This window comes from Hoplias malabaricus, chromosome 3, assembly GCF_029633855.1.
Source record: "Hoplias malabaricus isolate fHopMal1 chromosome 3, fHopMal1.hap1, whole genome shotgun sequence".
Lineage (NCBI taxonomy): Eukaryota > Metazoa > Chordata > Actinopteri > Characiformes > Erythrinidae > Hoplias > Hoplias malabaricus.
In genome coordinates, this window is record NC_089802.1 from 58076492 (window position 1) to 58094931 (window position 18440).

Below are 18440 nucleotides of genomic sequence, written 5' to 3' on the forward strand. Positions count from 1 at the left end.
AATAGCTGCATATTCTGTGCTGAGGTCAGAGCTGAGACCATGTGTTTGTGTGTAGATGGTGTGTTAGTGTGTGCTGCACAGTAATGTGTGAAGCTCATCTCAATGGGCCAGTGTCTGCATGGATAAACATTCAATGACAAGCATAGTGATAGTCAGACAGGCTCTCTCTCTCTCTCTCTCTCTCTCTCTCTCTCTCTCTCTCTCTCTCTCTCTCTCTCTCTCTCTGTCTCTCTCTCTCTCTCTCTCTCTCTCTCTCTCTTTCGCTCTCTCTCTCTCTCTCTTTCTCTCTCTCTCTCTCTCTCTCTCTCTCTCTCACTCTCTCTCTCTCTCTCTCTCTCTCTCTCTCTCTCTCTCACTGTAATCATTATACTTTATCCTGGGCTTAAAACATGTCTCTTGGGCCAAATACCAAATAAACAGGTCTTTGAACAGATGCACAGAAAGACTGCATACTACCTTTAAACCTTCAGCTTCAGCAAACAAAGATTCTGTACTTAGTTAATTAAGTTTATTTAACTGACAAAAGCACAAATAAACACATTGAGAATTTGATGCCTGCAATATGCTCTACACGTCTAAAAAGACATGTTTACCACTGTTATTTTGCCTTTTATTTACATTTTAATCATTTGGGAAGTGAGGATACAAATTGTTTCCAATTTTTGCAAGTAGAATATTTGTGCATTCTTTCATGAAATAAGACTTCAGCTGCTCATATGTCCATGGTCACCATTGCCTGATTCTTTTTTGCGTAATGGGCCATGGGAAACAGATGTACCTGTGGGCTGTATGCAGGGCTGAGAAGGACCCACCATCCACATAATACGTAGGCTTTGATGGTCCACTTTATTACAAAAATATGTCGTTACTTTTGGTTTATGTATGAATAAAGCTCTCCATGTGACACACATCGGCTCTGTTGCTAGGAGATGAACGAACACGGTCACCGCGTTAAAACAAGTGAAAAAGTTTCTCCGCCTAATACCTAGGCAGACATTGTTTTTATATATATTTTTATATATATTTTTATATATTCCATACCACCATGTAGTCATGTAGTGGTATTAGTTGTATGAATCTTTAAAGTGCACTATTTAGGGAGTGTAGAGTAGAGGAGTTAATATGTCTAGACTTCTTGACTTGAGCAACTTGAACCATGTTCGTCCGACTGCAGACCACTAACAGTCATTGTGGTCTGTGTAGATGTGATGAGTTACATTTCTGAAGAGGTGCACATCAGGCCACGCTGCTTACGGCATAGGTTCAACACAGAAACATAAATTAGGCTTAATAGTCTGTTGGTGTGAAGGGGCAGCACCTTGGGTGTATGTAATAGTTCATATATCATTCGTTGTATGTAATCTTTGCCCATTTCTGCTGTGTTTAGTGTCAGAATAATTAGTGACTTTCTTTTAAAAGACTGGGGAAAAGACACTAAAGTTTTTTCACCTACAATGGGTTAAGCCTGAGTCTTGTTGCAAAAATTACAATAGGGTATTAGAGACATAATATGTCATGGCACTTTTACTTTCAGTACTTCAAAGTACATTTGAAGATAAATACTTTTGTACTTTATACAAGTAGAGATCTACAACGAGGACTTCTACTTTTACTGGAGTAATATTTAACCTTGAGTATCTGTACTTTAACTCAAGTACATTTTTTGCGTACCACTGTTTCTTGTTCCAGTGTAGGCTGTCAAGGATGAATCTTCCACTTTGCCTCTTTTGTTTTGGTGCTTGTTCATTTTTAAATGAGTCTCCCTGAACACTGTCCAACATAGACAGATGAAGGTGCTTCAAGTATTACTTTAAAAGCAGTTTAAAAGCTTCATTTCAGAGCCACAGTGGCAGATTCTATGAGAGCAACATACAGTGAGAGAGATGCTGGGGGGTTCAGCCTGCAAATTGTAAGCTATTTTTTTAGTAGTAGTATGTGAACAAGTTTCAGGATCCATGGAAATGAATGCTGGATGTTATCAGGGTAGAGCAGGATTTGGATCTGGACTATTTTTGCACAAATGTATGTTCATTTTTGCTGTAAAAGGCTTTCCCCAATCTTTTTAATGATTATGATTTAGGTAAACACTGCTTATAGGTCAAAGTATTTTTGTCTAAACTACATGCTACTGTTTAATTTTAGCCTCTGTTTTTGTGGTGTAGGACCCAGGCAGAAGGTGGTTATGGAGTGATTAGGGATAATGCATTGGTTGCTTGTGGCTGGTGTGATTTTAGCTTGAAGGAGAAAAAGGTTGTGTTTGTCTGAGAGCACAGCAGTGTCCCAATGTGCCCAAGCGAGGCTGCATTAGTTTAATGACTAAAAAAAGGCTGCAGTCTCAGGTGAATGTGCCGTGGCTGAGAGCTGAGCTGACCGCAGACTCCTCCAGAGAGCTGCTCCGCACAGAAGGTCACCTCCATCGTCCAGATATGGGAAGACCCGGACACATCTGATGAATTACTCAGCAGTTTCCTCTGTCTCTTTTCTCTCTTGGTACACACACACACACACACACACACACACACACACACACACACACACACATACACACACACACACATATATTTATATATATATATTTTAATAATTCATAATGAATGGACCATTAGCAATACTTAAAATTACTTGGAATAAAATATTTTTACACTGACTTCCATTGAAAGATAAGAAGGTTTTTCCTCTCTCCTGTACAGTTACTGTTTTGGGAGATACACGTTTTTAATTGGTCAGAGTCATGATATGCATATATGTGTAATGTATACAGCGCCTCTATCCTCTCTCTCTCTGCTTTGATAAACATTCAACGTCAAGCATAGTGATAGTCAAACAGTCTTTCTCTCTCTCTCTCTCTCTCTCTCTCTCTCAGGTCATCTGAGGATACTGGGAGCTGTATGGAAGCAATCTATCTCATCAAATTTTGAAATATTACCACCTTTAAATATTTGTAGCACTGAATTTTTTTGCACTGAAATTATGCATCTGAATATAATTGCTCTTAAATAGAACTTGTGAATTTTCAAGAACACGTTTTCACTGTTATTGTTCAAGGATAATAAATTCAGATAAAAAAATTCAAGCTCAAAAAAATTCAAACAATATATTTAGAAGTTGCTCAAATCGACAGACGAAAGTCAGATGCCAAAATACGAGTTACAAAAAAATCAGATACACATCCGGAATTCAAAAGATAAGCAATCTATTCATTAGGATTTTCTCTTTCACCTTAAATGGTGCAGTAGTTGCATTCTGTCGCCGCTAGATTGCAAAATACGAACACAACTTCCATACCGTGGAAAAACTACACGTTTAGCTTCCTTCCGCGGATATTATCTCTTCTGTGTCTCAAAAATCTGAAAGGCTCAGTGAAGACACATTATAAGTTCAATTCAAGAGCAATTGTATTCAGGTGCATAACTGCGAAGCAAAATATTCAGAGGTGAAAATCTGAAGACTTAAATTCTGATGAGATAGATTTGCTTTCATAGAGCTGTTGTAACTCATGCTCCAATCATCCTGACTAAAAAGCACTGCATCACATTCATGCCTCTAATGAGCCGTACACTTAATATACTTATTTTTCTTAATCCGAAGACTTCTTAATCGTAGGCTTATTATCCAGTGACTGGTCTGAACTATTCATTAACCACTCTGAAAAGGGCTAAGACACTGTAAATTAAACACAAACTCCACTTTCTAAATTGTTGGGAGTGTGTAACGGAATACACTTTTCAAAGTTGGGACAGGAGCATGTTTATCACTGTATTAACTCATATTTGCTTTAATATTTTGCCTCTTGCCCTTTTAAATAATGACATATCTCCATATCTTATGAATCTGCTGATGATACAAGCTGTAGAGGATGAAAGACCTCAAATTGCTGTCACAACTTACTGAATTTAAACATTTGGATTATTCAGTGGTGCATTTATAAGGGTGAGCTTTATCGCCTATTGCATTGTTAAGTTGTAGGCCTTTCCCGGAGGCTGGTTTAATTTGAAGCTTGATTAATCACCTGTTCACACTGTTTTTGAGTTTGAAAGTGGTTAAGTCTAGTATAGTATGTGTTGCTAGTTCCCACCTTGGGTCACTGTCTTTGAGGAATTTGGTGTGTTTTCTCTGTCTGCGTGGGTTTCTTTCAGAAATCCAAAAACACTTGTTGGTAGGTGGATTGGCTTTGTGGTCTTGTCCTCAGGTGAGTGTAAGAGTGACTGTATAAGTGTATGATACCATGTCTTGGCACCACAAGATTCCGGGTAGGCTCCGGACCCAATGTGATAAAGAGGTTACAGAAGATGAATAATTGAATGAAGCAGATAATGTTAATCAACGATGACATACATATGGCAAACTGTACTAACTTGTAGTTGAGGAATATCTATATTTGTTGCATTTGTTTTATTTGTTTTTTTTTTGAGATTGTACAACATTGAGATATATGACATTTGTGATGTTTTATGATTTCTATTTTAGATAGAGTTTATCCACTCACATGTTCTTAACAAATATACAGTAACAAGCGAAATCCTCACATGAGCTTTAACCCACAACCACAGAAAGCAAATCCATGAGTAACAGGTTCCATATAAACAACTGGAAGACAGCGCACATAGCGTTCGCATTTGACCAAAATATGTGACAGCACAGAAGATAGCAGCACACTCCTACAGCACAGTGAGAGACAGAGAGTTCTAGATTCTACAGACACGAATACACACCCACACACACCCACTTTACACATCATCAGCAGAGTCAAGAGGAACAGCACGTCTCCAGCGTGAGCACGGACAAACAAAATATAGCTCCAATTTCAAACACATTACAGGCCTGTAAATGAATTCACTGACCTACATTAGTCCCCCGCTTCTACACATTATGCCATTAATTCAATAAGGACCTAAAAAACAAAACATGGCAGCTTTTATCATGAGCACCTCCTTTAACTTTCTTTTATGAAAGAGGGAAAGACTGTCAAGGCCTCTGTGGTCTGCGTAACACATTCTGAATGGGAGCAGTTTAAGGTGAATAATTAACATTTTTAATCAAAAAGAAAAAAGGAAAGTGCCTGAAGGACTTGTTGAATTGGATGTCAGAGTTCAGTTTAAAGGAGCTTTCTATATTTCATGTATTGTGAAGAGTTTGTACAGTCCATTACAAAAGGAATATAGAACCCCACTCACAAAATGGACTGACCCAGGGATTTGCCAGTACATAGACAAAGTGAGAACATTATACACTTGTGTGTGTGTGTGTGTGTGTGTGTTGGTGTAAAACATTCATCAGTGACTCATTCCATTCCGATCTATATTCTAATTAATAGAGTTCTGAAGCTACTGAAAGTTTAGGACGAAGACCACACATGAAAACTCTTACATGGCAACATTTTTGAAGGGTGTTGCAGGCATGAGATTGAAAATTTTTTCATATTTACAAAATACTTTGGTCAAAGAAACAATTGGGAATCATTTTTTCATTTGTTGGGCACAGAGAACAAGGTGGCAGAGGTAAACACAGAGATATTTAATTCATTCATTCATTATCTGTAAGCGCTTATCCAGTTCAGGGTCGCGGTGGGTCCGGAGCCTATCTGGAATCATTGGGCACAAGGCGGGAACACACCCTGGAGGGGGCGCCAGTCCTTCACAGGGCAACACACACACTCACACATTCAGATACTTCTGAGTCGCCAATCCACCTACCAACGTGTGTTTTTGGACCATGGGAGGAAACCCACGCAGACACAGGGAGAACACAACAAACTCCTCACAGACAGTCACCCGGAGTGGGAATCGAACCCACAACCTCCAGGTCCCTGGAGCTGTGTGACTGTGGCAATACCTGCCGCACCACCGTGCCACCACAGAGATATTTCATTCAAAGAAACAATAATGCAAGCAAAGAACTACTATGTCAGCTACTAAACCAGGGATGGGCAAACCTTCCAGTTTAAAGGCTACACTGGATTTAAAAATTGACAGGCGGGCCGAAAGGTGGGGGTTATGAGGAGTGGGAACTAATATACATGAAAAGATTGCCTCCCTACCTTTATCTTTGTTTCTGCTTGGTGTATCGTAGCCTAAACAAAACCAATACAGCATTTAAAGCAGCATTTTCAACAAACGTTAACGGTTTATGTGACAGACAGTCACCCAGAGCAGGACTTAAACGCACAACCTCTAGGTCACTGGAGCTGTGTGAGTGCGACACTACCTGCTGTGCCACTGTGCCGCCCTACAAGAGAACCAGTGTTAAAACATGCAGAGAATTTTTAAAACATTATTTTCCTATTGAAAACACTGACAGAACCGGTGAATTTAGGAAAATGTTAAGCTGTAATTCAAAGATAAAAGGTTTTTGACAGATGTGTTCTAATCAAGAAACTTTAAGGTGTTTACTGTAGTGTTTATTTTTAGGACAATCAGCTTCTGCATGGCAGCTCATTTCCTCTCACTAATGATGTGTACATATATCAGGCAGCTTCAGAGTGTGAGGCAATCTACCACCTGTATCTCTCAAAGAGCAGCAAACAAAAAAGCGCTAGCACTGTTTCAAAGCTGCATGTAGCAGTGATACTCTACATAACGTACATACATAGCTATGAAGATCTGATGGCTTTTAGCCACATTAATACTATTAGTTCTGGATCATAAACACCACTGTAACTTATTGCAGTAGTACTGGATTAGTTCTTGCCAGCAGTGATAAGTCTCAGATTTCCCTCTAGTACAGGTAGTGTAATATCAGTTAATTCTAGGCTTACACTTGTGGCCCAGAACAATGTAAATGAAAGAACACAATGTTATTAAAGGACTCATGGCATAGAAATTAGAATGTTCCTCACTATTTTGCCTTTCATATAGTAAATAAATATGATTTAAGAAGAATGTACTATGTATTACTTAGTCCATATTTATGAACAAAAGGGCTTTTTTGATGTCAAAGTTAAAGTTAAAGAAGTCCCTCGGGGTGATTTTTTTTCAGTGAGGTACAATATGCACAGCTCATTTGATCATAAATTATTTACATACATCTGTTTTACAGGCACAGTAACAAAATCAGTTTCATTCAAATAAAACTAGGTAATTTTCAGGTGAAATATGGACTATGAGTGCTTTACCTCAAAGAAGAACCTCACATATGTTATTTTAGGGACAGGGTGCATGTAGAAAATGGGCTCTTTAAACAGTGAGAATGAATACTTTTACTGTACTGGAGTATGGAAGGCAGGGCCACTCAGTGTAGCCCAGAGATGTGGTCTGATTGAATGTCATCTGATTAATCACTGCTTTCTAAAAGCCATACCGAACACATGAATGGGGTCACTCCTGCAAATGCTTTTGAACGGACACATACAATGGAACCGCAGACCACAGAGGTGATGGATTGCATGATTGAGCCCTCATATTTAACAGATTATAGTTCTTGGTGTGGTGAGTACTGTAGAGTCTGGTGCCCTTTTGATAGCCACTCATATGTGATTGATGTGGTGCTCTGTATGCAGACAATTGCAGGGAGCAGTTCACTGGGCACCATTTCATGCAAAAAGGCTCGATGACTGAAAGTTGAAACTGACATCTACATCTCTACCATGTGGACAGAGTATGGGCTACTGGGGACTGTTTATTCCGGAGAGAGGAACATTCAGTGCCCTGTGATACAGAACTAATGATCCAGCATCTGTACCTGACCTCATTGACCCTTCTATGGTGTTTGTGTTATATTCCCACATTAGTGCTGGGTTTGAAAATAAATACACATATAAAAACACAGCACATATGGTTAAATGCAAGCATGCTTGTCACTCCCTGGCCCTGTCCTGTGTCTGTTTACCCCACCATGTGCTCATGTAGCACATGGTTATGTTTCTCGTTGTGCCTCTTTGTAGTTCTGCCCCCTTGTTATCTGTCCCAGGTGTTCCTTGTCTGTGGTGTATATTTAAGTTCCCTTGCGTCACTGTTTCTTTGTTGGACGTTACTGTTTGTATTGTTGCTTAATCTTGTCTGTACCTTTCTAGTCTGGTCTGTTTGTCCCTTTAGTACTTTACATCTGTGTGTCTCTAGTCTGTTTGCAACCCTCTCTCTGGTTTGTTTGTACCATTGTTCTATCAGTCAAAGTTGTTTCTACTGTTTGGATTTTCCTTTGTTTACTTATCTGGTCTGTCTGTATCTATCATTGTTGCTGTAGTCTACTTGTATTTCTCTTGTCTCTAGACTACTAGTACCTTGCAAGTTTGTGGCTTTCTAGCCTAGTTTATTAGTAATTCCCTCTCAGTCTGGTCTGTTAGCATTTCCCTTTTGTCTGTTTCTTTCTCTGCCCTCAAGTCTCAGTTCCTGTGTTTTCTTTATTATTATTATTTTTTTATATTAAAAATTAGACCTGTCTGTATGTCTCCCTAGCCTGTTAATATTGTTGCATGCCTTCCTCTAGTCTGTGTGTCTCTCTAGTCCGTTAGTGTATCTTTCTAGTCTGTTAGTATCTTCTCTGTACCTTTTTTTTCCAAGTCTGTCTATCTCTCTACTGTTTGCACCATAGTATTATATAGTATCACCCTGTCTTATGAGTATCCTTATCTAGGTATCATCCCTCTAAGTCTGTCTAGGTATTATCCATGTCTAGGTCTCTGAGTGTCCTCTGTATAGTTCTGAGTGTCCCTGTTATTATATTTTGTTATAATAAATGTTATAGCGTTTGTGTTCGCCTCAGTCTGCCTGGTTGTGACATTGCTGTATCAATAGGGGTTCAATTAATCACAGTAGGATCCATTTGTTTGGTGCTAAATGTGAATTACGTTCTTCACTGAAAAATGTGAACATTTATTTTAGTTAATTTTAAACATGGGTCCCACAAACCTGATCACACAAGTTTTGAGGTTTTTTTTTTTTTGTCAGAGCAGGTGTGTATCCCACATAACAGGATATAATTTCATATGTGTGGTCTTCTTTAGCCAGACAACTTGGCCCAAAGCCAAGACAGGTTCCTATTGGGAAGTTCTCGAATTTGGGCTTAAGATATTTAGCTTATGGAATACCTCCCAGTCTTACGTGTTACTTTCTTCACTCTGTGGTTGCGCCAACAGTTGAAGTGTAGATTATGATGCTGGGTCTCCCTCTAGTGTCTGGCAGTGGTGGTGCCAATGTGGGAATAATTGTAAATATTGATTCAAGAGTTTAGTGAATATGCTTAATAAAACAGGGAGGTGCAATGTACTATGGATTTTATATCCTGCCATTCTTCCTTTCTAGTGAAAAACAAAATAATACATTTTTAGATGGAATTGTTTTTTAGTTGTATGTTATGTACATGTTAATATTATGGTCCTTATGTGCAAAACCATCTGGAGAACAATGCCTTGTGTGGAATGTATATATTAATGTGCAAGCTGAACATTTTGCAAACATAAATATTGTTATAGTGTAATTATGTATATAAATTGGCAGGATTAGGGCAGGATTTGTGCTAGAAGTGGGTAGGAATATTCTACTGTATTTTGTTACTTAAGTGACTTTTTGAGTTATCTTAAAAGAGGATGCTTCCTACACTTACTAGGCTTCCTATTCACCTACCTTCCTCCTGTTACATCCTGTTGGGCTCACTAATGAGCTGCTTCTGCTGTTACTCCTGAATGAACATTTGTCTTCGGCTGTAATGTTTTCTGTTGTAATGTGTCTTAGGTGATGCTTCTGTGAAAGACCATTTTTATTTTAGACAATGCATGATTTGCCTCCTGGGACTGTGGGTTTGAGCCCAACTCTGAGTGACTGTCTGTGAAGAGTTTGGTGTGTTCTCCCTGTGTCCGTATGGGTTTCCTCTGGGGGCTCCGGTTTCCTACCACAGTCCAAATTAGTATCCATACGTGTGAGTGTGAGCGAATGTGTGAGTGTATGTCACCCTGTGAAGGACTGTGTACTTGAGCCCAGTGATTCTGGGTAGGCCCCATACTCACCAGGACCCAGAACTGGATAAGTGGTTATAGACAATGAATGAATAAATAATGAATGATTTGGTGTTTTATGTCAGGCTGAGATCCATCAGGTCTATTCTGATTATTAAAAAAAATCATGATTTTTATTAAACACACTCATACCAGCCATGGCCTTGAGGTTAAAGAAGCGAGTTTGAGGCTGGAGGTTCGCCGGTTCAATTCCTGTGATTGGCAAGGAAAAACTCATTCACATATATATATATATATATATATATATATATATATATATATATATATATATATATATATGATTTATACTTCTAAACACATTAATAGAGTCCACACCATCCTTTTACTCAGCTCCTCTCATTCTCAGTCATAGATCCATCCCTGTTAGCTCAGGTTAAGACTGATTCAACTGTAATTCATCAGATTAATTGAAATTCTGCTCTAAATGGAATTCCTTTTAGCAGAAGTGGTTTTCATCTGTAGGTTGAAAAGAAGGTTTGTTTTTTTCTGCTCTGGATGATTGCTGCCCAGTGGGGAAGCATTTCCAGCACAGCACCAGGTAACCGTATTAGATATAGCCTCTTACCGTCCTCATAGCTGCCAGGATACATCTCCCTGAAATTTTGTAGTAATTTGTAATTCAGTACAATCCCCATCAGATAAAATGGGATTTTCTGGAGCAGCTGCAGTGTGATCAATGTGCTTAATGCCAAGGGTCGGCTGGAGAGGTATAGCCCTGGGAAGCAGCCAAAATGTGTTCTCTGGAGTTTTAAAGCCCCACCCAGTACCTATGGGAGTTTGGAGGGGCTGTTTTTACTCCAGAACAGTACCTGGCCTCATTATTGTTGGCTAAATGCCAGCAGATATCCACCAATATCAGCTGTCTGGAAAAATGTGGCTGCATTATCATGACTGTTATACATGACATCTTGGTGTGCAAATTTTTACATCATATAGATCCTCACTATTTTTGAAACAATGAAAAAGTATGTTTAATAATAAAAACAATATCCAAACGACGAGTCAACAATGTGAACAATAGGAACAACTAGTTTACTGTTATTACACAAACTGCATAAAACAGCTGATGAATAATAATAATAATAATAATAATATTTATATTTGTTTTACTTATTTACTTATATGTATTTGGCTGATATTTGGCACCACAAGAGAACCATTAATTTATTCATTGTCTGTAACCGCTTCCAGTTCAGGGTCATGGTGGGTCTGGAACCAGAATCATTGGGTGCAAGGTGGGAACACACCCTGGATGGGGCGCCAGTCCTTCACAAGGCGATACACACACACACACACACCCATGTACACTTTTGAGTTGCCAATCCACCTACCAACGTGTGTTTTTGGACTGTGGGAGGAAACCGGAGCAAACCCACGCGGACATAGGGAGAACACACCAACTCCTCACAGACAGTCACCTGGAGCGGAACTAGAACCCACAACCTCCAGGACCCTGGAGCATATAGGTTAAATATGTCAATTATTCGCATAAATTAAACTATAGCTACACACCAGACCTTCATGAGCAGGATGTTCAGTGGTGAATAGACTATGTGCTGTTACCTGATACACAATGTAGATCAATTAAAGGTTTCAAACTTTTAACAGACATACGCAGATCGGCTAAATATAAAAATGACCTCCTTGTATAACTAATCACATGGATTGGTTCAGTTTTCCTTATTTTTGTTCTGTGTTTCATTCATATAAGACTTTAGCAAAAATAATACTGTAGTGCGTTACATGGGATGTATCATTTTCATTCCACTCTTCTCTCTCTCTCTCTCTTTTTTTTTCTCACTCTGTGTAGGACAGTAAAGGGCCTCCAGACTGTGGTCTCAGTGAATCCTTCACGTCTTCAGGCTGTACTCTCGGAGTGGATTTGCGGCGGGGACGGCGGCGTTTCTCTGGGAACCTGCAGCTGCCCCCACTCTCATGGCGCCAGGCTGAGAGGTCGCGCACCCCTGATGAGGAGATTATATGCCGGCCCACTACGCTGCCCTTCATCACACCACGCATCGACATCACACCTGTGGACTCAGAGTGGTAAGATTTCCTCCAATTCACACTCTCTGTGAACTGTCAGTGCTGAAGTGTGTGTGTGTGTGTGTGCCCGTCGTAACTACCATTGCAGCTAAAGAAAAATTACGACAGATTTAAGGTTTATTCTTTAAAGTGAGCCTGATAGCAACATTAAAGCATGCCTTTAAGGTGAATGTAAAGAGCAGCATGATACAGAGGCAACAGTGGCCTATCCATGACCCAAGTTGTTTATATCTGAGAACCGGCGATATTCCAGTTCCTATGATAGGTAGATGGAGTTGTGTTACACCTCTAAAGTTGTAAAGTATCAGCATGTAATGCATGTAAAGTGGTTGTTTTAGTGTTTGGACGTCTAGGCACGTGCGCAGGTTGTGTGTGTGGCTTACAGATTGTGGGACTGGGAAAGAGGAAGGCTAAGCAGATGAGGTACTGCTCTGTTTCTTCAGTTTATCTGGAGAAGACACTGTTACCTGTATCCATGAGAAATGAATGCTGTAAATTTTAGTCACAAACTGTGTAATGAATCTGTTCGATCGTTTGGGTTTTATACAACATTTCATATGTTAAATCCAAATAAAGTATTGAAGTGTGTGGGGATCTGAGCTTGATGGGTGTCAGGAAAATATTGGGTTTTGTGTGAGGTTTGGCCAAATTTATGCAATTAAATTAATGTAAATAAAGGTGCCTGTGAACAAAACTAGAAAAGTTCAACAATACATTATTCACGTTCATTGTGGTTAATGAGGGGAATGTATTGAAAAATCACAGCAGGTCTTTCCCCTTGCTCGCTAATTCTGTTTTGATGTCTAAGTGTCTAATGACTGTAATCTGCGATTGTATCCAAGTCAGCTATTCTCAGTGAACCATTAAGGTGTACATGCTGCGTGTATTAATGTTAAGCTTTCAATGTCTTGGTCATGGCTGGCGAAGTGTTAATGTGTGAAGGCTGAAATGTGGCTTTATAGACTCAGGTTAGTGTCAGTGTGAGACATTAAGTATTACATGTCTGGTTTACTGCAATCCCGAGAAACCTACACGAGCAAGTGAGAATGAAATAGCACAGACATTTGGGTGTCTTCCAGACTTCATCATATTTTCCTGAAAAATGGACATTTTGTGAAATGGGATGTTGATTTATTCATACTTATTATGTATTGCCTGCTGTAAAAATTAATTCCTGCATGTCGATACAGTCATCTTAGCTTTATCTTTTTTGTGAGGATATCCGTTCACTCACATATTCAGGAGAAAATGTGACTGCAGAGCATGAAATATTGGCAATAGGGAGGCTTTAGTGGGCGACATGGTGGCACTGCAGGTAGTATTGCTACCACACAACTCAAGGGTCCTGGGTTTGATGTTTGTTTGATGCCAGTCACTGTGAGGAGTGTGCCTGTGTGAGATTTCTCCAGGTGCATTGCTTCTCTCAAACAGTCTAGAAACATTTTGGTAGGTACATGGTCTGTGTGAAATTGTCCATAGTGAATGTGTGTAATGGAGTGGCGCTAGTGATTTTTGGTAAGCCACGACAAAGCCTAAAAATGTATGTGAAATAAACAAATACATACGTGTACATTTTATTCAGTCATTTTTTTAAATGCTTCATCCTATTCAGGGTCTGGAGCATAACTGGAATCACTGGGCACAAAGCGGGAGCGCATCCTGGACAGGCCCCAGTCCATCACAGATCATAACACCATCACAAAGCCACTCGCAGACAAGTTTGCACAGCTAATTCACATACCAGTGTTGTTCTTTTGAGTATCGGAGGAAACCCATGCAGACACAGGGAGAACAAACTAAATTCCTCAGACAGTCTGCTGAAGAGGGGATTGAACCATAACCCAAGGACCCTGGATCTGTGACACTACCTTTGTGCCTGTTTAACCGAGTCATTATGCTTGTTTCATTTCAACTCTGCAGGTACTGTAGTTAAACTCATCTCTTCATCATGTTTTTGTAGGAAACAAGGGTTAACATCATGACTGAATACAACTTTAAGTATTAACATTAAACAATGTTTCAGTTTGTTAGTAATGGAAAATAGTTAGTGCTCTATGTAGCTCGGTACCTGAGCTCTTTACTAACTGATTTTTCACCTGTGTTTACCTTAAATACTTTTTTTGTGAGGCACCAGAAGCTTTTGAGATATAAAAGTCTGTGGTTTAGATGAAGATGGGACAGATTCTTTCAGCCTGGGATCAATCTAATTCAAAATATTCTACTGTGGGTTGAGTCAGGTATTTGTTACTGGATCTAACATTTTCATTTCTACTTCTTGCCCAATGAGGGCAGCACTGAGAAACTGAAGTGTTTTTTTCAGTGCCAGTAACCTAGTTCTTCCAAAACACGAACTACATTTGATTTCAGCTTCTGTATTGTCGCTATCAATGGAAAAACATGTATGTTCCAAATAGCAACTTTATAGGAGAAGGAAAAATATAAAAAAATATTTTTTGTATTATTTTGGAGCAATTCTATTGGTCCATTCGTCATGGACAGCTGCTGTGTTCAAATGATGTAGTCTACAAAATATTGACAAAAATTGAGATGTATGGTTTTCGTTGGACGGTGATGATATGTCTCCTATAAAGAAAGGGACACACTTCTAACCTTGTGGAATCAAACAGTTACAAGCTGTGTGCAAGGGAGGCTTTCCAGTTATAGCAGTGATACGGAGTAACTGAGCTGGTAACGTAGAAGGTTTGTTTAATTGGAATCTGACACGGAAGGTTTATTTTGAATGATTTTCCATTAATGTGAGGTAATTGGACTGGTAATGGCTCAAAAGGTGCAGGACACAGAGATCCAGTCTCACACACAGACACAGATTTGTTCTCTGCCTTGCTCACCCTGCCATAGTTCCGCTTGTTAGAGGAGTGTTTAATATGCTTTACGTCAGAGGCATGAGGAGAGGAAAGGAGGCTGCAAGAGAGTGCTATTTTTGGAGCACAATTATTTTGCAGCTGACGTGATACCATTTCAGCAGACATTGATTTTGGTGTGTGTCCCCAGGTGGGTTCTGGGGAGGCATTTATAGAGCAGCCATAAGTGATGGAACCTGAGGAGACCGTGTGAGGCCACTGTTTAAAGCCACAGTGATTTTGTATATTATTTATTTACATCAAAAATAGAACATACAGTGCAAGCTGAAAATAAATGTACAGTAACACACTTTCTGCTGGTTAGGTAGTACTTTGGAACATCTTTTCATCTTTTCAAATGCAGCAGTAACTGTTTATATGCATGACTCTAACAAGACTGCTGCTAACTAAGACCAGTTTATGTGTTGATCCTGTAAACTCCCACTTGCCAGGTGGTCTTCTCTAGAAGGTGCATATGAAATAGCAGGAAAATATTTATTTAAAAATGTAAAAAATATATTTTTATTTAGTACAGTGGTGCAGCAGGTAATGTCGCAGTCACACAGCACCAGGGACCTGGGGGTTGTGGGTTTTAGTCCGGCTCCGGGCAACTTTCCTTGAGGAGTTTGGTGTGTTCTCCCCATTTCTGTGTGGGTTTCCTCCGGGTGCTCCGGTTTCTTCCCACAGTCCAAAAACACAACTTGATAATTGGATTGGTGACTCAACAATGTCCATAGGTGTGAGTGTGTGAGTGAATGTGTGAGTGTGTGTCGCCTGTTGAACATCCGATGCCCCCTCCAGGGTGTGTTCCTGCCTTGGGTCCAGTGATTCCGGGTAGGCTCTGGACTCACAGCGACCCTGAATTGGATAAGCGCTTACAGACATTGAATGAATGAAATTTTATTTAGGCACTTGGTGCAATTTAGTATTTAACTTGAACTGTAGTCCGTCTGTTTTGTATGCTCAGGCAGCCACCCCTTTAACCATGTTTTTCAATGGTCAGGACCCACAGAGCAGTCTATAACTGCCTTGTTGGTCCACATTGTAGATGTAAAGTCAGAGAGGCCATAGTAGTAGTCCATCAGTGGACACTGGACACTATCCACAGGATGCTGTTTGCTTTTTTGTAAAATTATTTAAATAAATGTAAAAGTCAGTTAAGCCTGCTGCCTGCTGTTTTGACATTGTTTTGTGGTCAGTTAATAAGCCAGCCTCTTTTTGTTTCTTTTATTAATGACACTAAAACAACCGTATGGTTTCGCAGAATTATATTTGTCTGTGCTGCCAAAATTGTACAGGTTTAAAAGGTGAAATGGCAGTGTGGTTTTTCATTGGAAATGCTCAGATGATTTGCTTTACCCGCTGCGCTGACACTGGCCAGACCATGGGTGATTTAGTGTAACATGTAAACACATTTGATTGCTCTTCTGAATCTTCTGCAGACTTATTTTTTCAACATTATGAAGCACTTCCTGTAATACCACATGTGCAATGACAGCTTTACGGCTCTAAAGCAAACACTGTAAAAGCAGTCAGAGTTGGAGTCTATATTTTAAGGAAGGCTTGGCACAAAGCATGTCTTAATATTTGCAATACAGAGAGCCAGGCAGTGTGTTTAAAATGACAAGGAACAGAGGTGTAGTTTTAAATTACATTTCAATAGTTTCACCATTTTAATAGGTTGTGTGTGTGTGTGTGTGTGTGTGGTGAATGTGCATTGATAAGGAACAATAAATTGACAATAGTCTCTTATAGAGCTCTTTTAGTTTAGTGTCCTACATTTAATCCTATACCTTAATTCTGTGTCATGGATGAAATGTGGTGTATTTACTTGACTGATAGTAAAAGAAACATATCACTTAAATAAGGCGCAAAGCCCCCGGAAAAAAACAGGAACAGGTTACAAGCATGCGTACAGAAAATACTCAGCATCAGATGAGGTTTATGGGTCAGTGGTCACAGTCATTACATTCTCAGGGATTTTCCACTAAGTATTAAACAGTCATACTTCAGAATCATTTCTTTTGTCTCCTATAAAGAGATTTTTTTTTTAAATGTCCCAGTTTTTAGATTGCACTGAGTGAATTACGCTGTGATTTCATTTTAACAGAACAGATCAAATACCCTACTGCACTAAATCCAATTACAGAGCTATTTCTTCTCTGTATAATAAAGCATGCTGTTGTTACATAGTAATGTTAAATTTTGTCATAGTGCCCTCTCTTGTGTGTCAGTTGTTGACATCATTCTTGTAGGGGCTTAAATTGTTAAATACAACAAATTTGCTCTACTCTAAGCCAAAACTAAATAGTGTCTTTTTAAAATGGTAGTATTTACAGTTAAATATTTTCAACATTTTAATTAGAATAGAACTGCTCCCAACACTGGCTGTTGACTTTTCTTTAAAGCAGGTTTTACATGGAATGAGTCAAACGGGTTGGCAGGCCCTCAGATATTGGATTATCTCTTTTGAGCATTCAGCAGAATGGACACACACGGGAACTGGCATCATCTCTAAGACCTGGTTTGTGTGCCTGTGTTTGTGATTCTTCATTGAGAATATTTTAAGGGTTGTATGAGAGAGCTGTTATGGGTGCAGTTTGGTATCATTCCTTCACATTCTTATGGCTGATTGGAAGCCCCATGGCAGGTCGTTCTGTCTTTCATGGCTGTGGGTCCTGTAATTTAAACTTTAATCTCTGGTTCAGCTTGAGGACTCTGTCTGTAATTAGAAAGAGTTTTAAAGTAGTGGTGCTGATCTGTGGTCCAATTCTTGCTCCCATCAGCTTTAATGGACCCATTTAGATTTATAAGATGAAAGACGGAGAAATGTGTTAACTAGAAAATGAGACTGAATAAAGTAATAGAAAGGGAGAGGGGCTAAAAAAAAGGTGAAGTGAGGGAGAATAAAGGAATAAAAAATAAAATGAGGATGCAGGACAAAAAAGATAAATGTGGAGATAATGAAAAAACAAAGGCAAGTATGAAGTTGGACAGCATTTGTTTTAAGAGTTGATGGAATATAGTTTTATGTTTCCCTCTTCGTGCAGTGTATTGCTTTTTTTCCCTGAAAGTTTTGAATGCTCTGTAACCTGCTTCTGCTGGATGGCTCTTCACTGAAAAGTGAAGGTCAGTGTCAGAAAAACTGTCAACTGAAGTGCACCACCCTACCCCCAAACACGCGCACACACACACACACACACACACACACACACACGTTCCCTTATGCAAAGTCCTGTTTGGCTTACAGCAATTACATTTCCTTTGTATGCTTTTGATCTTGAAATAAAGTGTGTTAAAATAAGCTCTGTGTAATATTCTATGCTGGGATCAGACCACACAAATTTAGTTAGATTTTGGCACGATTTTGTCGTATCCAACAAATTTCCAGTGTTGGAACTGGATTTGAGGAGCGAGTAACGGTCGTGTAGTGTGTCATAATCAAAGATCAGTGATGTAGCGTCTGGGATGCACCACGACACCACGACAAAAAGTCTGACATGTTAGAAATTTTTGGATCTTTTCACCTAGTGTGACATATCCTACGACACCATATCCTTGATGATCACCAATAGGAGGACAGAGTG

General features: G+C 39.4%; 1 protein-coding gene across 2 annotated transcripts in view; it reads left to right on the plus strand.

Annotated features, from left to right (window-relative positions):
* pde4ba (phosphodiesterase 4B, cAMP-specific a) overlaps window positions 1–18440 on the plus strand; it is a 191116-nt gene that overhangs the window by 46768 nt on the left and 125908 nt on the right. For both annotated transcript variants that reach the window (XM_066663094.1, XM_066663095.1), the window contains one exon: window positions 11757–11992. In XM_066663094.1, coding sequence (XP_066519191.1) covers window positions 11757–11992 — 236 coding nt within the window. The remainder of the gene's footprint in view (window positions 1–11756; window positions 11993–18440) is intronic.